This window comes from Pseudorca crassidens, chromosome 17, assembly GCF_039906515.1.
Source record: "Pseudorca crassidens isolate mPseCra1 chromosome 17, mPseCra1.hap1, whole genome shotgun sequence".
In the NCBI taxonomy this organism is placed as follows: domain Eukaryota; kingdom Metazoa; phylum Chordata; class Mammalia; order Artiodactyla; family Delphinidae; genus Pseudorca; species Pseudorca crassidens.
The window spans coordinates 57,625,359-57,647,515 of NC_090312.1; the positions used below are offsets into that span (position 1 = coordinate 57,625,359).

The following is a 22,157-nucleotide window of genomic DNA, read 5'->3' on the forward strand; positions in this document are numbered from 1 at the left end:
TTGTAAAATAAATTCACTTGTATTGATTTTTAGATCCTACATATAACTGATATCATATATTTGTCTTTCTCTGTCTAACTTACTTCACTCAGTATGATAATCTCTAGGTCCATCCATGTTACTGCAAAAGGCAATATTTCATTCTATTTTATAGTTGAATAATATTCCAGTGTGTCTGTCTATCATCTATCTATCTATCTATCTATCTATCTATCTACCACATCTTCTATATCCATTCATCTGTTGATGAACATTTAGTTTGCATCCATGTCTTGGCTATTGTAAATAGTGTCATTTTAGAGTTGAGATAACTGAGGAGCCTCAAGCTTGGATGTAGTATAGGCCTTATTTTTATTTTCATTATTTTTCTTTATAATGAGAGCCTATTATTGATTTTCTTTTATCTTTAGGGCCTTATGATAACTGGAAATGTAAAGTTTTAAACATATATACTTTATTAATATATCTGTTTAGGTATATTAAGTTCAATTGAGAATTGAGGCTCTTTCAGTTTGTCTATTTTTAGAGCAAAAAATTAGTTTCTTTACTATAAAGTAGTAATTCTTAAAAATTCTGAAAATTTGAATCATTTTTATGGTAAACTGAAATTATATATCTCTATATAGATATATATATATTGTGGAAGGATTCATTTCTACTTCAGTAATAAGAAAAGTTAAGTACTCAAGGTCTGTATAGATTTTGGGGATATGCCTAGAGACAGAGTATGAGTTATATTTCCTGGAGGCAAATGCTATCCCAGAGCACCCATATGCACCTTATTAAGTATATTCCAAGGGATTTTGATAAGTATTCTCATATTTTCTATTCTATTCTATTCCATTCTATTCTGTTCTATTCTATTCTTTCCATTGTGTTCTGCTTTTTTTCCTTTTACAATTCTTGGTGTTTTCCATATTTTTGCTCCTAAACTTTACCCTTTACTATATGCTCAAAAGAGATTGCTTGACCTTTTGAACTTTTACATTTAAATAAATAGATAAATAAATAACCTGACATGAACTAATTTAGCATAATTCTCTTAAAGTATGCAAAAAATCCACTGTACATTAGAAACTCCCTTTATTCAGTAGAATGAAACAGAGTGTCTTCCCTCTGGTTCTGTGTAGCCATACCTGAGGACATGATTTCCTTCAGAGTCAGGACGGCTAGGTGGGAAATGTTAACCAATAAGTAGATCAGTGCCACATGGATAAGTGCAGTAATCACACATTTGGGGATATTCTCACTAGGGCTTTTCAGCTCTCCTGCAAAAAAAAAGTGCCACACATAAAAAACGGCTAATTATATAATCTTTGAAAGTGGCTTCAATATAACACATAGTAAGTAAAAGAAACGACTGCACACAACAAGAGTTCATTTTTGTTGAATGCTTATTTACCAAGCTTGGGCAAATTATTGATTCTAGTAGCAACAGAATTTTGCTAAATTGTGGGTTTTAATGTTGTATCTCTGATATACTCAACATGAGCTTTTTTGGATAAGAAAATAACTCTGAAAACCTGGATTCTAGGCCAGGAGGACTGGAGCAAATCTTCCCTTACCTTACGGCCATCACTGTATTCAATAGAACTACAAGTACGTGTTAATGAAGGGCTGGAATAGCTCATCTGTTAATCTGGTCACAATATTCTAGGACTTTAGGGTAGACTCTCCTGCTCTTTTCACTCCTTGGATTAAGATTCTAGACTAGTTAAACCTTAAATTAAACTTGAATGTATATTGCCAACACCAAAATTGACATATATGTTTACTTGGAAAATACAAAATTATATTATTAACTCACAGTATGCAACTCCTTCAAAATAATTCATAAGTATTAAAAAGTAAAATGCAAAATAAGACCATAAAGATTTAGAGAAAGAAGCACAGATATATATTTATCTAAACCTTGAGATGGGGAAAGACTTTTCAAGTATGAAAACAATGAAAAATTAAAAGATGGATAGTTTGATACTTGTAGGTATTATATAAATAACTAAATAAACATAAATAAATTCTAGTCTTTAAAACTGAAATTTTAAAATCTTATGAACAAAATAAAAAGCAAACAAACTGGGAAAACCATTTACCTGTCTTACAAGGAAGAAACATAAATGGTCATGAACATTTGCAAAACCCTTCCCACCCATTAGAAATTGAATAAAAATGAGTTATAACACTGAAATTTGATTTTCACAACTTTAGGTGACTAAAGAATGAACAAGGTTTGATGAAGCCAAGTCTAGTCATTTTAATTCAACTAATAGATATATTTGTAGAGCCTTTCTGGAAGACAATTTGGCAATATTTCTCAAGACATTTCTAAATATTTGTATGCTTTACTTATATTCTAAATATTTGTATGCTTTACTTATTAATTTTACTTCAAGATTTTTTCTAATAAAGCAATGAGAAACCCACAAAGATTTACATAAAAGGATGCTGATTGGAACAATAAGTATAAAATTTTAAAGTGGAAAACTAGAAACAACTCTTGTTATGCTTGTTTTGGCTTATTTTTTCTTGGTGACTGGGAAAAAGTTTGAAAAATGGTCAAATTACATATGATAGAATACTGTGTATTCATTTAAAAGCATTTATATTTAATAATATTTTGAATTCTCACTATGTGCTTTAGGTAAGATAAAGTTATAAGGGTATATGTGCAGTGTGACCCCCACATGTGTGTACATACAAGATAATTGGTTACAGGTAATCTTTATTTTAATTTATATCTTCTGTATTTAAAATTTTTCTCTGATGAGTGTTGTTATAACTACAAAGTGTAAACTATTAAAATATTTGTTCAGTAAAAAAATGCAATTGTCTTGGAGTCCTTAAGCTGTCACTTCTGTGTTTCCATTTGTAAACACCTGGAAAATATTTCACTTTCCAAAGCTGGAAAGACACATTTGTAGAGAGTTTAATGCATTTCCACCCACTCACCTGATAAAAGCAAGAGAGAAACACATTATATTAAAACAATGTAGTATTCCTTTCTTAGAATTAAGCTGATTAACTGTTGTATGTTTATAGTGTGGTGGTGTTTTTTATAATTTAAGAAAATGACTTTACCTGCTATTCGAACAAGGACTCCCCAGCCATAATATGCATATAATCCTTGTAAGAAGGCTTCAGCAATCTGTGAGGCATCTGAAACTTCAGCATCGAAAGCTTTCTCAAACCTGCCTAAGTTCTCTTTTCTTCCTCTCACCAGTAACACGATTCCAGTTAGAGATACGAAGCAGAGTACTGTCATTTTCACAACTGTACTGACAGTCTGAAACCAAGTCACCTCCTTCACTCCTCGATCATTCAGAATTCCCAAGCACCATAAAATGGCCAATGGTAAACATTTCTTTGGCATCTCAGGAGCAAAACATCCAGGGTAGAAAGGCTGCATTATATACCCTGCTAGTAAAAAGCCACGTGCAGCAGCTCCTGCTGGGGTACTAAATAGATTGATCCAGAGATAGAAGAAAGCAATAAAGGGTCCAAGAGATCTCTTGAGGAAATAATACTGTGCTCCACTTCTAGGGAATATGGTCCCCAGCTCTGCGTGACTAAGGGCAGCCATCATAGACACTATGGTGCAAGCAGCCCAAATACTTAGGGAGACCCCCACATTGAGTGAAGAGTATGTTAACACCCCTTTAGGAGCAGCAAATCTTCCTGCACCCATTATGATACTGAATAAAAAATCGTTCCATGGAAATACCTTTTTACCTGTTGAAGCTGAGTACTTTCTCCCATCTTCATTTTCTTAAGTCTGAAACTTAAATTTAAAAGCTAACATAAATTCACAGTTTTTACTCTGTTCATACTTGTGAAAGGCTTCAGCCGATCTTCTTAGAGTTAAGTGCTTTACTTTCCTTCTCCTCTCTTACTCAAATAGATTTTGTCACAGCCCTTAACATAATAAAAAATTTAACTTGTGAGTAAATTGAACTAAAGTGTCTGAGATAATAGTAGAGTTATGTTTTACATGTTAAGCATTTAAACAGTTATGCACAATTAAACATTTTAGACACAGCTAATTGGGAATGAGATGAAAAATTCCAAGTCAGGTTTCTTCTATGGATATGTAGCCTTGTTAATTTTGATCCTTAAACAAGTAATTTTTAAAGTTTGTACCATAAGGAAGTTAAAGAATGACAAAAAATCCAAGGTTTGAATCACATGTTTGCCACTTGTTAGCAGATCTTGGTTTGAATCACACACACATCTGCCACTTACTAGCACATCTATGTCACTCAATGACTTTTGATTTTATTTTGAAAAATGGGACTGATAATCCTTATTTTTTTCTTTAATAGAATTAAATAAGGTAATTTATTGATGAAGCAAATACTAATACAAAACTCCTGGTAGTATACCTGACATACCTTAGGGATCCATAAATGTTAGTTTCATAATTTGGTTATTTTAATTTTCACTATCTGCATTATATACAGAGTGCTTCAGCTTCTCTAAGGTCCTTTAAAAACATTTTGTAGTTAGTTGCAAATTAGACTCAGTTTTTGACAAACAGGTCACTTAGTACACATATGTAGGGTTTTACATTTCCCTGGTTAATTATCTAGTAGGGGCATGATTCATCTTTTCAGCATTATTTACTTTTTTCTATATTTTCAGCTACTTATTGACTTAGGGCACACTCTTCTGAGCATCTGCTTTTTGCCTGGTACAGTGTGAATCAGTGCATGTGCAGGAATGACTAAGCCAAGGTCTGGATATTGTTCACCATTTTACCCTGGCGTCTGGCCCAGCTTGGGGTAACACAGTATGTCTCAGTAAATCTGTTGAATTAATGATCTTTATCCTCCAGGAACTCCTGTTTAAAGAAGAAGACGTATATAAACCAAGACTTTTTATATACTGGTTGTGAGCTTCAACATGGTAATACTAATAATAGCTAATACTTACATGACACCTACTATGTGCTGGGAACTGTGTTTAACACTTATATTAACTCTTTAAATCAAATCAACCACCTGTGATACAGTACCAATAGATGAGGAAATTAAGAAATTAATTTGTCAAGTTCACCCAGCTATTCACTTAAATTAACTAATTTTAATGTATTTTATGTATATGTTTTTATATATATTTATGATTTTACTTACAAATAAATAAATCCATAATCCACAAGAAGCCAAGAAACAACAATATAAACCATAAGAATTGGCTTATTTTTTCTTGGTGACTTTTTCATGGGTCCTGTGTTTATCCAATCTCAGCGATACCTCCCCTTGTGCAGGGACTGGATTAGGACTGATGGAGCACTCGAGTCTGACTCACAGCCATGAGTGTGTCATTAACCTCACTCTCCTCTCTCTCACAAGTGGCACAATAACAATGGCCTGTGAGCACAGGTTATTGCAACTCAATAAACAGACTTTAATTCAAATCTTGGCTGTGAGAACAGTATTCTGAAGATCTCTAGACATATTACTACAGTTACAAGCAAAACCCTTTGGGAATAGTCTGTACTTCTTTTTCTAGTGTAAAAAACTGACACATAGACCAATGGAACAGAATTGAGAGCTCAGAAATAAATGCATTCATGTACAGCCAGCTAGTATTTGACAAAGAAGCCAAGAATACTCAACGGGGAGAGGACAATCTCTTCAATAAAAGGTGTTGGGAAAAGTAGGATATTCACATGCAAAATTAGACCCCTATCTTACGTCACTCACAAAAATTAACTTGAAAAGGGATCAAAGACTTAAACATAAGACCTGATATTGTAAAACTAAAAGAAAACAGAAAATAACTCCTTGAATTGATCTTACCAATGATTTTTTGAGCTCAAACCAAAAGGACAAGCAACAAAAGCAAAAATAAACAAGTGGGACTACATCAAACTAAAAAGTTTCTGCACAGCAAGAGAAACACCCAGCAAAATGAGAAGGCAATTTATGGAATGGGAGAAAAATATTTGCAAACCATCTACCTAATAAGAGTTAATATCCAAAATATATAAGGAACACATATAACTTAATAGCAAAAAATCAAAGAATCCAATTGAAAATGGGCAGACAAATTGAATAAACATTTTCCCAATGAAGTCATACAAATGGCTAACAAGTATATGAAAAGATGGTGATTGCTTTTTGGTAGCCGTTTACTTGTAACTCACCCTTTGTCTCGATACTTTTAATTCCTAAAATAGTAATTTGTAATCGGTGTTTATGCTTGACTGTGCTTCTGAATAACTTGTACAAACTCCTTGATTGCATTAGATGAATGTTAGATATATATCAAAATAAAAACAATAAACTAGATTTTGGAAATATTTGACATACTGGAGTCAAAGGATCTTTGTTCAGGTTGACTGAGTAACCTTAGAAATTTCTTTTGTTTTCTTGGCATTAGTTTCTGTCATTTATAAATTAATGGAATAGGACTGCATCTATACCTCTCCAACTGAAATACTCATTGCTCAAATATCTGTATGCCAGGGAATAGGTGAAGCCATGGGATGAATGTTATTCATCTTCCTTAGGTGTCAATTTCACTCAAAGTACTCTTTTTGGGGAAAAATTTTGAAGCATTTATTTAAGCATTCAAAATTTATCTTGAAGCATTTATTTTAAACATGCAAATATTATGGGATAGAATATAAAATTAACATGTTTTTTAAAGATAAAAAACTAATCTTAAAAGATGTAGTTACCCCACTGAGATGGGATGCACACACTACCCCTGCCATCCAAGATTTGGTTCAGATATCAAAACTAATGATGACATACATGCACTAAGAGGATATGGAAGCATTCATTATTCTCATAATGAGGCTCTCATGAGGAGGCAGGGTAGGATCCCAAGCAGGTCCAAAAATGTTTTGAGAGGGCAGACAGGAGCTACTAGCTTGGTGTTCTATGGTGGTGAGGAAGTAGGGCTGAGGTGAGAGTTCCCATTTGAATGGGATGGTGCTCGTGTGATTTTAAGTTCCTATCGGTGCCAGTGGAGGAAACAGCAGGCTTTCTTATCAGTTTGTCTAGATGTAGGGAAGAAAAGGAAAGGGAGTAGTGGAACTTAAAATCTGTCAACAGTCAAACATCAAAATGGAATCAGACTTTTTATTAATATGGATTTTTTTACATTATTAGAGTGCTTCTTTGAGCTATACCTCCAGAACCCTGCCTCCAAGTTTTGGTATATTAAACCAATGCCTTCTCTGCCATTCTACAAATATTTGTGAAGTGCCTAAAATGTACACTGTTTTAGGTGCTCTGTACATATCAGTATACAAAATAGACAAAAATTCTAGACACAATAGAACTTCAATTCTTCTGGCATTGTTTAAAATCCATGGCTTGAGAGTGGGGAAGATGGTCAGGAAATTTTTATCCTCACCTGGGATCATTTCATGCAGAAAGAATGCACACTGTTCTAACAGAGTGCCTATGTCTGTGACTTTTGTGCCAGTACCTATATCTCATCTGTGAGAAAGAGGATGGCACAGTTGATGACACAAAAGTAAATTCTGTTGTTAATGTCATTTCATAGTCAGATGAGGAATACATACTGAACTTTAGGAAGGCATGTGTTTTAAGGTCCTTATTCTTGGTCTGGTCTGTTGATATATTTCCTTCCTAAAGCATGGGATGGCACAAATAGAACAAATTTTAGAGTTACTCAGACCCTATCCTTCTCCTTTTTCTAAATCATTTTGTTTTCATAATAAAAGTTGCATGTGGAAGCATCTATGGCTGGAGATGGGGGTGGGAGTGAAATGTGGACTGTTTTTCTCTTTTCTCTGAATTGTTGATACCAAAACCAGATATGGTAATTTAAAAATAGGGAGTAGAGGAGTCTGGACAAGGATATGTGTGGGTCTCTTAGGAGAGCCAGGAAGCATACTATCCAGTTTATTAGGATCTGGATGATATACATTCTCCTCTCAGGGCTTGGAAGCTTTGGGGACAAAAGGGAAGCAGTGAGCTTGAGCTGAAGGTTCCTATGTGCCCTTATCCTGTCAGGGAATAGATTTGTACAGAAAATCTATGTAAAACATTGCTGCTAGCAGGAGATAGAGGATGGTGATCTTGAGCTATTTGAACAGTTCAGTAGAGCAGAAAGAGACTCTGGACTATAAATTAACACCCAGACGAAGGAGCTCAGGAAGGTAATTAAAATATTACCTCAAGAGCTCTGGTTTCTAGTGTGACATCTAAAGAGCAGAGAAGTCTTCAGTTTGTCCTAACAATAGCTCTTTACAGCTGAACAAACTGAAAAATTAACAACTCTTTTTAGATCTCTCAGAGAAGTGAGGTCACCGGGAAAACTGTTGAGCCCAAAATATGAGAGACAGACAGGAAGATACAGAGAATCACAACTTACAAGAGCAGAAATTCACCAGCAGAGACCTCTGCAAGGACCAGTATTAGGGTAGGAAAAACTAAAATGTAGTCGACGAATTGCTAGAAGTTTCATGTGGACAAGTCTGGGAGAGGAAAACTTCAGGGGGTCCAGTCATAGGAGGGCCATCACACTTTTGTGAGTTTTACTTTCAAGAACTTTACTAGGTCCCCACAATGAGTATCAGAGAAAAATCCCCTTATGCTTCCAGCAGGGGGAGGGAAAAAGTAACCAGTAAAAAATATGCCAAAGCATTCTGTTCTTCTTCTTTTAATTGACATGTAATTGAAACACAACATTATATTAGTTTCAGGTGTACGGCAATTTTGTTGTGAAATGATCACCACAGTAAGTCTAGTTCACATCCATCACCACACATAGTTACCAATATTTTTCTTGTGATGAGAAGTTTTGAGATCTATTCTCTTATCAACTTTCAAATATACAATACATTGTTGTTAACTACAGTCTGTCCCCATGACTTACTTATAGGTGGAAGTTTGTACCTTTTGACCACCTTCATCTATTTCACACAGCCCCCACCAATCTATTCTCTGGCAACCGCCAATCTGTTCTCTGTATTTATGAGTTTGTTTATTCATTTTTTAGATTCCACATATAAGTGACAGCATATGGTATTTGTCTTTCTCTGACTGACTTATTTCACTTAGCATAATGTCCTCAAGGTCCATCCATGTCATGGCAAATGGGAAGATTTCATCCTTTTTTATGGCTGAATGATAGCTTAATATATAAATTAATTCTCCATATATGTGTGGGTTTACTTCTGAACTCTCTATTTTGTTCCATTGATCTATATGTTTTTATGCCAATATGATACTGCTCAGGAGGCATGATGACTCCAGCTTTGTTTTTCTTTCTCAAGATTGCTTTGGCTATTCGGGGTCTTTTGTGGTTCCATGCAAATTTTAGGAGTTTGTTCTATTTCTGTGAAATGCCATTGGAATTTTTTTTTTTTTTTTTTTGCGGTACGCGGGCCTCTCACTGTTGTGGCCTCTCCCGTTGCGGAGCGCAAGCTCCGGACGCGCAGGCTCAGCAGCCATGGCTCACGGGCCCAGCCGCCCCGTGGCATATGGGATCTTCCTGGACCAGGACACAAACCCGTGTCCCCTGAACTGGCAGGCAGACTCTCAACGACTGCGCCACCAGGGAAGCCCTCACTGAGAGTTTTGACAAGTCTGCTCCAAACCCCTTTCTTCCTGTAACTAAGCACAATTCCAGTTAAGGAAATAAAGTGGATGACTGTTATTCTAATATACACTGAAACCATGTCCTGAAAGCTCAAAAATTCTCAAGACTGAAAAGTCATCAAACAAAACCCTTAGGAGGTCTACTTTAGAATACTAGGGATAGAAAGGCTGGGTTATAAACTCTGCTGGCAGTAAAGTTCTTCAGGCATCTCATGCTGCTGAGACAGTAGGTGGATCAGAAGATAGAGAACAAAGTACTGTGCTCCACTTCCAGGAAAGCTATTCTTGTCTCTACATGACTAAGAGCACACAGCATGGACACCACTGAACACACAGCCCGAACAGCTGGGATGATTCTCTTGCTGAATGAGGAATATTTCAGTACCTCTTTGGGAGACAGAAAAGTCCCCACACCTATTTTTCTGAAAGCCCCGCTTCTCGGGAAAAATCCCCATTGCTTTTGGGAGCTTGGTGTTCTCCTTTTTGCAATTTTAACAGTTTTCAAAAAGTCATTAGTCATGATAATTTTGACTCTCAAAAGATTTAACATAACTATCTGAAGAGAAATAGGGAAGCTTGTTTTTTAACTACTTTGTGTTATCAAATTTTAGTTTTTTAATTAACATGCCTTTTAGATAATGTAACATATAAAAAACAGGAGATCTCTGCTCTGGGCCTTTTTTAAAAAATTAATTATTGATATGATCTTGTATAAATAACTTGTCCACTTGGGGACTTTCTTTCCTCATCATGTGGGAATTAGACAGCTGTAAGTCCCTCTGGGCTTTAACAAGCACTCATCTTACAGAACATATAATTTTACTCAGGTTTTCCTGTTTTTCAGAAATACTGTGGTTATTGTGTTTTAAAAATTGTAGATCATGTTAATCAGTGAGCACAAGAAATACAACTGAGTTAAAAAGGGACCATGCTGGTATTTAATGTTTAATATTAAACACATATTGGATTTATACTTTACCAACATTATGCTTAGTAGACTTTACCCTTACATTGGAAGAACTTTTTATATTTTAAAAGAAAATACCATAAAAATCAGATTTCAGGCCACATAATGACATTTTTTTTTGTTTTCTTTCATATTTCAGAGAGAGGTTTGATGGTGAGGATGCAGTCCTGCACTAGAGATTTTAAAACTCTGCACAATAGAATGTCAATTAGTAAAACCAGAAGAAATAATGAAGTTAAAAAATCATTTTGCTGCAATCATCATAATAATTGATTCACACAAGAATGCTCAATGGTTGTTAAAATTTGATAAAATATTTAAATAGTTTTCCCCTAGAAATTATCTACTAATATCAAAGGAAAAAATAGTAGCCACATTGGAGAAAATGGAAGAATTCCATCTTAGCCAAGTTTTCAAAGCTAACCTAACCAGTAATGGAACAATGGGCAGCTAGTTGTTATTCCTGCCAAAATGCATGAACTGAATTAACCACAAAGAAACTTCAGAGAAATTCAAATTAAGGGACAATAAAAAAAATACTAATGTCATGAAATGCTCAATAAAATATTAGCAAACTGAATTCAGCAATATATTTAGATCATACACCATGATCAAGTGGGATTTATACCAGGGATGCAAAGATGTTTCAGTATCTGCAAAGCAATCAATGTGATACACCATATTAACAAAACAAAGGATAAAAATCACATGACCAACTCAACAGATGCAAAAAAAATCAACATCCATTCATGATTAAAACTCTTATTGAAGTTGGTATAGGCGGAACATATTTTTTGTATCTGTATTCATCAGAGACCTGCAATTTTCTTTTCTTTGTAGTGTCTTTGTCTGGTTTTAGTATCAGGGTAATGTGGCCTTGTATAATGAATTTGGGAGTGTTCCCTCCTCTTCAATTCTTTGAGAATAGTTTGGGAAAGATTGGCATGAAGTCTTCCTTATACATTTGGTAGAATTCCCCTGTGAAGCCTTCCAGTCTTGGAATTTGTTTGCTGTGAGTTTTTTGATTACTAATTCAATTTCATAATTAGTGATTGGTCGGTTCAGATTGTCTTCTTCCTGATTCAGTCTTAGAAGATAATGTGTTTCTAGAAATTTATCCATTTTGTCTAGGTCATCTGATTTGTTGGCATATAGCTATAAGTAGTATTCTCTTATGATATTTAGTATCTCTGTGATATTGGTTGTAATTTCTCCTCTTCATTTCTTACTTTGTTTATTTTGGTCTTCTCTCTTTTTTATTAGTGAGCCTGGTTAAAGGTTTATCAATTTTTAAAACTTTTTTTTATATTCGTCTTTGTCATTGATCTCTTGTATTCTTTTTTAGTCTCTATTTTATTTCCTCCCTGGTTTTTAATACTTCCTTCCCTCTTCTGACATTGGGCTCTGTTTGTACTTTTTCTAATTCTATTAGATGGTATGTTAGGCTGTTTATTTGAGATTTTTCTTGTTTCTTGAAGTAGGCTTGTATCTCTAAAATCTTCCCTCCTAGAACTTCTTTTGCTGTGTCCCCTAGATTTTGGAAAGTTTTGTTTCATTTGTCTCAAAGTATTTTCTGATTTCCACTTTGATTTCTTAGTTAGCTAATTGCTTTTTTAGCAGCATGTTGTTTAGTCTCCATGTGCTTGTGTTTTTCCATTTTTCTTCCTGTAAATGATTTCTAGTTTCACATCATTGTGGTCAGAAAAAAATGCTTGGTATAATTTCTAGCCTCTTAAACTTGATGAGACTTGTGCTGTGGTCTAGCATGTGATCTATGCTGGAGAATGTTCTAACACATGAAAAGAATGTGTATTCTATTTTTTTGGATGGAATGTACTGTAATTATCTATTAAGTCCAACTGGTTTAATATTTCACTTAAGAGTACCATTTCCTTATTGATTTTCTGCCTGGATGACTTCCTTGTTGATGTAAGTGGGGTGTTAAAGTCCCCTAATATTATTATATTATTGTCAATTTCTTTCTTTCCTTTTTTTTTGAAGTTCAAAAAAATTCTAGTTTATTTATTTTTTCTTTTCCATTATGGTTTATCACAGGTTACTGATTATAGTTCCCTGTGTTACACGGTAGAACCTTGTTGTTTATCCATTCTAAATGTAATGATTTGCATCTACAAAGTCCAAACTCCCAGTCTATGCCTCTCTCTGCCCCCCTCCCCCTTAGCAACCACAAGTCTGTTCTCTATGTCTATGAATCTCTTTTTCTTTTGTAGATAGATTCATTTTTTCCATATTTTACATTCCACATATGAGCAATATCATATGGTATTTGTCTTTCTCTTTCTGACTTAATTCACTTAGTATGATAGTCTCTAGTTGCATCCATGTTGCTGCAAATAGCATTATTTCATTCTTTTTTTAATGGCTGAGTAGTATACCATTGTATATATGTACCACATCTTCTTTATCCATTCATCTGTCAATGGATTGTTTGTTGTTTGTTTAGGTTGTTTCCGTGTTTTGGCTATTGTGAATAGTGCTTCTATGAACATAGGGGTGCATATATCTTTTTGAGTTATAGTTTTGCCTGGGTATATTTGCAGGAATGGAATTGTAGGGTCATATGGTAATTCTATTTTAGTTTTCTGAGGAACCTCCATACTGTTTTCCATGATGGCCATACCAACTTATAATCCCACCAACATGTAGGAGTGTTCCCTTTTCCTCACACACTATCCAGCATTTGTTATTTGTAGACTTTTTAATGATGGCCATTGTAACTGGTGTGAGGTGGTACCTCATAGTAGTTTTGATTTGCATTTCTCTAATAATTAGTGACGTTGAGTATCTTGCCTACTGGCCATCTGTATTTCTTCTTTGGAGAAATATCTATTAAGGTCATGTGCCCATTTTTGGATTGAATTGTTTGTTTTTTTGTTTTGAGCTGTAGAGCTATTTGTATATTTTGGGAATTAAGCCCTTGTCTGTTACATCATTTGAAAATATTTTCTCCCATTTCATAGGTTGTCTTTTCAATTTTTTTTAGGTATTTAATTGTTATTTTTATTTTGGTAAATTGTACATACCACAAAGCTTAACATTTCAATCACTTTAAGTGTACAGTTCTGTGGTATTAACTATATTAATATTGTTGTTATACAACCATCACCATGATTCACCTCTAACCATTTTTCTTCTTCCCAAACTGAAACTCTGTACCTCTTAAACATGAACACTCCACTTACCTTGTCCTCAAATTATTTATTTATTTTTTAATTTAAAAAAAAAATTAATTGAGGTATAGTTGTTTTACAATGTTGTGTTACTTCCTTCTGTACAGCAAAGTGGAGTTCCCTGTGTTATACAGCAGGTTCTAATTAGTTATCTATTTTATATATATTATATAATATATATAATAATATATATATATATATTAGTGTATATATGTCAATTCCAATCTCCCATTTCATCTCACCTCCCCTTCCCCCACTTGGTGTCCATATGTTTGTTCTCTATATCTGTGTCTCCATTTCTGCCTTGCAAACTAGTTCATCTGTAATATTTTTCTAGATTCCACATATATGCATTGATATATATTTGTTTTTCTCCTTCTGACTTACTTCACTCTGTATGACAGTCTCTAGGTCCATCCTAGTCTCTACAAATAACCCAATTTCATTCCTTTTTATGGCTGAGCAATATTCCATTGTATGTATGTACAACATCTTCTTTATCCATTCATCTGTCAATGGACATTTAGGTTGCTTCCATGACCTGGCTATTGTAAACAGTGCTGCTATGAACACTGGGGGGCATGTGTCTTTTTAAATTATGGTTTTCTCTGGGTATATGCCCAGGAGTGGGATTTCTGGGTTATATGGTAATTCTATTTTTAGTTTTTTGAGGAACCTCCTTCTGTTCTCCATAGTGACTGCATCAATTTACGTTTCCACCAAAAGTGCAAGAGGGTTCCCTTTTCTCCACACCCTCTCCAGCATTTATTGTTTGTAGATTTTTTGATGATGGCCATTCTAACCAGTGTGAGGTGATACCTCATTGTAGTTTTGATTTGCATTTCTCTAATAATTAGTGGTGTTGAGCAGCTTTTCATGTGCCTCTTGGCCATCTGTATATCTTCTTTGGAGAAATGTCTATTTAGGTCTTCTGCCCATTTTTTTATTGGGTTTTTGTTTTTTTGATATTGAGCTGCATGAGCTGTTTATATATTTTGGAGATTAATCCCTTATCCATTGATTAGTTTGCAAATATTTCTCCCATTCTGAGGGTTGTCTTTTCATCTTGCTTATGGTTTCTTTGCTGTGCAAAAGCTTTGACGTTTCATTAGGTCCCATTTGTTTATTTTTGTCTTTATTTCCATTATTCTATGAGGTGGGTCAAAAAAGATATTGCTGTGATTTATGTCAAAGAGTGTTCTTCCTATGTTTTCCTTTAACAGTTTTACATGTCCTGCTTTACATTTAGGTATTTAATCCATTTTGAGCTTATTTTTGTGTATGGTGTTAGGAAGTGTTCTAATTTCTTTCTTTTACATGTAGCTGTCCAGGTTGCCCAGCACCAGTTACTGAAGAGACTGTCTTTTCTCCACTCTATATCCTTGCCTCCTTTGTCATAGGTTAGTTGACCATAGGTGTGTGAGTTTATCTCTGGGTTTTCTATCCTGTTCCATTGATCTATATTTCTGATATTGTGCCAGGACCATATTGTCTTGATTACTGTAGCTTTAGAGTATAGTCTGAAATCAGGGAGTCTGAGTCCTTCAGCTCCGTTTTTTGTTTTTTTTCAAGATTGCTTTGGCTATTTGGGCTCTTTTGTTTCTCCATACAAATTTTAAGATTTTTGTTCTATTTCTGTGAAAAATGCCATTGGTAAGTTGATAGGGACGGCACTGAATCTGTCGATTGCTTTGGGTAGTATAGTCATTTTCAAAAGGTTGATTCTTCCAATCCAAGAACATGGTATATCTCTCCATCTGTTTATGTCATCATTGATTTCTTTCATCAGTGTCTTATAGTTTTCTGAGTACAGGTATTTTCCCTTCTTAGGTAAGTTTATTCCTAGGTATTTTATTCTTTTGGTTGCAGAGGTGAATGGCATTGTTTCCTTAATTTCTCTTTCTGGTCTTTTATTGTTAGTGTATAGGAATGCAAGAGATTTCTGTGCATTAATTTTGTATCCTGCAATATTGCCAAATTCATTGATTAGTTCTAGTAGTTTTCTGCTGGCATCTTTAGGATTTTCTACGTAAAGTATCATGTCATCTGTAAACATGACAATTTTACTTCTTCTTTTCCAATTTGTATTCTTTTTTTTTTTTTTTTGCAATACGCGGGCCTCTCACTGTTGTGGCCTCTCCTGTTGCAGAGCACTGGCTCCAGATGCGCAGGCTCAGCGGCCATGGCTCACGGGCCCAGCCACTCCATGGCATGTGAGATCTTCCCGAACCGGGGCATGAACTCATGTTCCCTGTATCGGCAGGCGGACTCTCAACCACTGCGCCACCAGGGAAGCCCAATTTGTATTCTTTTATTTCTTTTCCTTCTCTGATTGCTGTGGCTAGAACTTCCAAATCTATGTTGACTATAGTGGCACAAGTGGACATCCTTGTCATGTTCCTGATCTTGAGGAAATTCTTTTAGTTTTTCACCATAGAGAATGATGTTTGCTGTGGGTGTTTCAAATATGGCCTTTATTATGTTGAGGTAGTTTTCTCTAGGCCCATTTCTGGAAAGATTTTATCATAAATGGGTATTGAATTTTCTCAAAATCTTTTTCTGCATCTCTTGAAATGATCATATGGTTTTTATTCTTCAATTTGTGAATATGGTGTATCACATTTATTGATTTGCGTATATTGAAGAATCCTTGTATCTCTGGAATAAATCCCACTTCATCATGTTGTAGGATTCTTTTAATATGTTGTTGGATTCTGTTTGCTAGTACTTTGTTGAGGATTTTTGCATCTATATGCATCAGTGATATTGGTCTGTAATTTCCTATTTTCATCATCTTTGTCTGGTTTTGGAATAGGGGTTGATGGCCTCCTAGAATGAGTTTGGAAGGGTTTCTTCTTCTGCAAATTTTTGGAAGAGTTTGAGAAGGATAGGTGTTAGCTCTTCTCTAAATGTTTGATAGAATTCACCTGTGAAGTCATCTGCTTCCGGACCTCTGTTTGTTGGAAAATTTAAAATCACAGTTTCAATTTCATTACTTGTGATTGGTCTGTTCATATTTTCTATTTCTTCCTGGTTCAGTCTTGGAAGGTTGTACCTTTCTAAGCATTTGTCCATTTCATCCAGGTTGTCCATTTTATTCACACATAGTTGCTCATAGTACTCTCTTATGATCCTTTGTATTTCTATGGTGTCAGTTGTAACTTCTCCTTTTTCATTTCTAATTTTACTGATTTGAGTCCTCTACCTCTTTTCTTGATGAATCTGGCTAGAGGTTTACCAATTTTGTTTATCTTCTCAAAGAACCAGCTTTTAGTTTTATTGATCTTTGCTATCATTTTCTTTTTTTCTATTTCATTTATTTCTGCTCTGATTTTTATGATTTCTTTCCTTCTAATAATTTGAGTGTTTTTATTTTTCTTTTTTGTTCTTCTCTCTCTAGTGTCTTTAGGTGTAAGGTTAGATTGTTTATTTGAGATTTTTCTTGTTTATTGAGGTAGGATTGTATTGCTTTAAATTTTCCTCTTAGAACTGCTTTTGCTGTATCCCACAGGTTTTGGGTCATTGTGGTTTGGTTGTCATTTGTCTCTAGGTATTTTGTGATTTCTTCTTTGATTTCTTCAATGATTTCTTGGTTAATTAGTAGCATATTGTTTACCTTCCATGTGTTTGTGTTTTTTTTACAGTTTTTTCATGTAATTGATTTCTAATCTCATAGTGTTGTGGTCAGGAAAGATGTTGATATGATTTCAATTTTCCTAAATTTACTGAGGCTTCATTGCTGATCCAAGATATGATCTCTGCTGGAGAATGTTCCGTGACCACTTGAGAAGAAAGTGTACTCCTCTGTTTTGGATTCAGTGTCCTATAAATATCAATTAAATCTGTCTAGCTTATTGTGTCATTTAAAGCTTGTGTTTCCTTATTAATTTTCTGTCTGGATGATCTGTCCATTGGTGTAAGTGGAGTGTTAAGGTCTGTCACTATTATTGTGTTACTATCGATTTCCTCTTTTATGGCTGTTAACATTTGCCTTATGTATTGGGATGCTCCTATTTTGGGTTCATATATATTTATAATTGTTACATTTTCTTCTCGGATCGATCCCTTGCTCATTATGTAGTGTCCTGCCTTGTCTCTTGTAACATTCTTTATTTTAAAGTGTATTTTATCTTATATGAGTATTGCTACTCCAGCTTCCTTTTGATTTCCATTTGCACAGACGAACTTTTTCCATCTTTTCACTTTCAGTCTCTATGTGTCCCTAGGTCTGAAGTGGGTCTCTTGTAGACAGCATATGTACAGGTCTTGTTTCTGTATCCATTCAGCCAATCTGTGTCTTTTGGTTGGAGCATCTATTCCATTCTCATTTAAGGTTAATTATTGATATGTATGTTTCTATTACCATTTTCTTAATTGTTTTCATTTTTTTTTGTAGGTCCTTTTCTTTTCTTGTGTTTCCCACTTAAGAAGTTCCTTTAGCATTTATTGTAGGGCTGATTTGGTGGTGCTGTATTCTCTTACTTTTGCTTGTCCGTAAAGCTTTTGATTTCTCTGTCAAATCTGAATGAAATCCTTGCTGGGTAGAGTAATCTTGGTTGTAGTTTTTTTTCCTTTCATCATTTAAAATATACCCTGACACTCCCTTCTGGCTTATACAGTTTCTGATGAAAATTCAGCTGATAACCTTATGGGGATTCCCTTGTATATTATATGTTGCTTTTCTCTTGCTGCTTTTAATATTTTTTCTTTGTATTTAATTTTCGATAGTTTGATTAATATTTGTGTCAGCATGTTTCTCCTTGGGTTTACCCTGTATGGGAGTCTGTGCACTTCCTGGACTTGACTGACTATTTCCTTTCCCATGTTAAGGAAGTTTTTGACTATAATCTCTTCAAATATTCTCAGACACTTTCTTTTTCTCTTCTTCTGGGACCCTTATAATTCACATGTTTGTGTGTTTAATGCTGTCCCAGAGGTCCCTGAAAATGTCCTCAATTCTTTTCATTCTTTTTTCTTTATTCTGCTCTGTGGCAGTTACTTCTGTGGAGTTACTACTCCACCATTCTATCCTCCAGCTCACTTATCTGTCTTTCTACCTCAGTTATTCTGCTATTGATTCCTTCTAGGGTATTTTTAATTTCAGTTATTTTGTTGTTCATCACTGTTTGCTCTTTAGTTCTTCTAAGTCCTTGTTAAATGTTTCTTGTATTTTCTCCATTCTATTTCTGAGATTTTGGATTATCTTTACTATCATTACTCTGAATTCTTTTTCAGGCAGACTGACTATTTCCTCTTCATTTATTTGGTCTTGTCGATTTTTATCCTGTTCCTTCATCTGCAACATATTTCTCTGTCTTATCATTTTGTTTAACTTACAGACAAAATGTGTTTGTAAACTTACAAACAAAATGTTTTTGGGGTCTCCTTTTTGCAAGCTGCAGGGTCGTAGTTCCTCTTACTTCTGGTGTCTTCCCCCAGTGGTTGAGGTTGGTCCACTGGCTTTTTGTAGGCTTCCTAGTGGGGGAGTCTAAACAGACAAAATTTCACAAAGAAACATACACACATACACTCACTAAAAGAAAAAGAAGAAAAAAAGAGAGAAAAATAAAAAGAAGAGGGCAACCAAACCAACCAAGAATCCAAAAAATGAAAATAAACACTAAAAATTAACTAAGTAAAAATTAAATTGAAAAACAAATCAAATGCAGAAAGCAAACTTAAAAAAGGCAGAGAAAGCATAAAAGAAACATACAAAAATGATCAAAAAATGTAAATAGAAAAGAAAGATGAAAACAAAAGGAAAAAATACAAAACACAAAGAAGTGAAGAAAAATAGAAAAATATAAAATGTATTTAAAAATAAGGGAAAACAAAACAAAAAAAGAAAAAACAAAAACAAGGATATAACAATATAATGAAAAATTACAGTAGAAATAGGAAAAATTGTAAATGAAATAAAAATATATTAGAAATAAAAACATAAAAAACAAAAGAAAAGAAAAAGTAAATGAAAAATTAAAATTATAATAAAACACGAATAACAGAACAAAAGAAAAAAATAGTAATACTATTTTCCTGTGACAATAGCTGTCAGTGTGTTTGTCCCCACAGTGAGCCACAGCTAATCCCTGCCTACACAGGAAGTCCTCCAATACTTGTTGGTAGGTCTCTGGACCTGCTGTGGGCACTGTGGGGCCTGCTCATGCTCTGATCTGGCTTTACCCCTGCATGTACTCCTGCAAAGTCCATAGTTGCCCCCAAAGTCCACAACCTCAATTGTGGGAACAATCATTATCTATTCAGGTATTCTACAGATTCAGGGCTTACCCAGTGGATTGCAGGGATTTAATCCACTTCTCCTGCAACTGCATGGGGATATTACCGTTTGTTTTCTTTGGTTGCACAGCTCCTGGGTTTTAGCTTTGGTTTTGACCCTGCTTCTGTGTATGGGCCACCCTCAGGTGTTTGTTCCCTGCCCCCCAGGCAAGAGGGGGCTAAAGTAGTGGCTGATTAGGGCTCACTTACTCACTCAGGCCAGAGAGAGGGAGGGATACGTTAGTTACAATTGGGTTGTGTGGGGAGTGCCTGTGATGGCAGAGGCCAGCCTGAAGTTGAAAGAGCCTGAGGTGCAATGTGCATTCCTCTGGGGAAGTTGGTTCCAGATCACAGGACCCTCAGCAGTGGTGGGCTGCACAGGCTCCCAGGAAGATGTGGGTACTGACCTGCACTTGCACACAAGACCCTTGGTGGCAGTGGCAGCAGCCTCTGGCGTCCGAGATAACAGTTCATTCTCACGCTCGCATAGATGGTTCCCTGGCATCGGTGAGCCCATGGAGCAGGAAGTTCCTATGGTGGGCTGCCCCTCTCCTCTTGAACTCTGCAACAAAATTCTCCTACCTCTCTGGGATGCCCAGGATTTTTCCTGGACTCCTTCCTAGCTAGCTGTGGCACACTAGCTCCCTCCAGGCTGTCCTTATGGAGCCAACCCCAGTCATCTCCCTGGGGTCTGACTTCTGAAGCCCGAGCTTCAGCGTTCAGCACCCACTTTCCCCAGCAGGCGAGCAGACAAGTTTCTCAGGCTGGTGGGTGCTGTTCAGCACTGGTCCTTCGTGCCAGAATCTCCCTATTCTGTCCTCTGCACCCCTGTTGCTGCCCTCTCCTTGAAGACTCTGAAACTGCCCCCACATCCCCACCAGTGAGTGGGCTTCATAGTGTGTGGAAACTTTTCCACTTTCACAGCTCCCTCTGAGAAGGGCAGGTCTGTCCCAATTCCTTTGTCTCTTTCTTTTCTTTTACCCTACTCAGTTACTTGACAATTGTCTTGGCTTTTGGGAAGTCTGAGGTCTCTTGCCAGCTTTCAGTAGGTGTTCTGTAAGAGTTGTTCCACATATAGAGGTATTCTTGATGTATTTGGGGGGAGAAAGGTGATATCCACATCTTGCTCCTCTGCCATCTTGAAGGTCTCTTGTCTTCTTTTTTTTAATGGTTTCCTTTGCTGTGCAAAAGCTCTTAAGTTTGATTAGGTCCCATTTGTTTATCTTTGTTTTTATTTCTATTGTCTTGGGAGACTGAAGAAAACAGTGCTACAATTTATGTCAGAGAATGTTTTGCCTAAGCTGTTTTGAGTTTATTTTTGTGCATAGTGTGAGGGTGTGTTGTAACTTCATTAATTTATTAGTTGAAGGAAAGAAATCATAAAGATCAGAGCAGAAATAATTGAAATAGAAACAAAGAAAATGATAGCAAAGATCAATAAAACTAAAAGCTTGTTCTTTGAGAAGCTAACCAAAATTGATAAACCTCTAGCTAGACTCATCAAGAAAAAAAAAGGAGAGGACTCAAAACAGTAAAATTAGAAATGAAAAAGAAGTTACAACTGACACCATAAAAATACAAAGGATCATAAGAGAGTACTACAAGCAACCATAGGCCAATAAAATGGGCAACCAGGATGAAATGGACAAATTCTTAGAAAACTACAACCCTCCAAGACTGAACCAAGAAGAAATAGAAAATATGAACATATCAATCACAAGTAATGAAATTGAAACTGTGATTTAAAATCTTCCAACAAACAAAAGTTCAGGACCAGATGGCTTCACAGGTGAATTCTATCAAACATTTAGAGAAGAGCTAACAACTATATTTCTCAAACTCTTCCAAAAACTTGCAGAGGAAGGAACACTCCCAAACTCATTATACGAGGCTACCATCACCCTGATACCAAAATCAGACAAAGATATGACAGAAAAAGAAAACTACAGGCCATTATCACTGATGGACATAGATGTAAAAATCCTCAACAGAATACTAGCAAACAGAATCCAACACACATTAAAAGGATCATACACGATGATCAAGTGGGATTTATCCCAGGGATGCAAGGATTCTTCAATATATTCAAATCAATCAATGTGATACACCATATAGGTGCAGAAAAGGTTTTTGACAAAATTC

At 35.4% G+C, this 22,157-nt stretch overlaps 1 protein-coding gene across 1 annotated transcript; it reads right to left on the reverse strand.

Annotated features, from left to right (window-relative positions):
- Positions 1 to 1,083: 1,083 nt before the first annotated feature.
- On the reverse strand, positions 1,084 to 3,685 carry LOC137210090 (solute carrier family 7 member 13-like). Its single transcript, XM_067711703.1, has 2 exons — positions 3,079 to 3,685; positions 1,084 to 1,268 (listed from the first exon to the last, which is right to left on the reverse strand). The coding sequence occupies exons 1-2, from the start codon at positions 3,683 to 3,685 to the stop codon at positions 1,084 to 1,086; spliced, it is 792 nt and encodes a 263-aa protein (XP_067567804.1).
- Between the last annotated feature and the right edge of the window lie 18,472 nt (positions 3,686 to 22,157).

Bases quoted from the DNA above. Each gene is read 5' to 3' on its own strand.
- LOC137210090 (XM_067711703.1), bottom strand. From the start codon at position 3,685: ATGGGTGCAGGAAGATTTGCTGCTCCTAAAGGGGTGTTAACATACTCT. The intron at 1,269-3,078 runs GTAAAGTCATTT...TTTTTTTTGCAG, and splicing joins AGTCCTTGTTCGAATAGCAG to GAGAGCTGAAAAGCCCTAGT.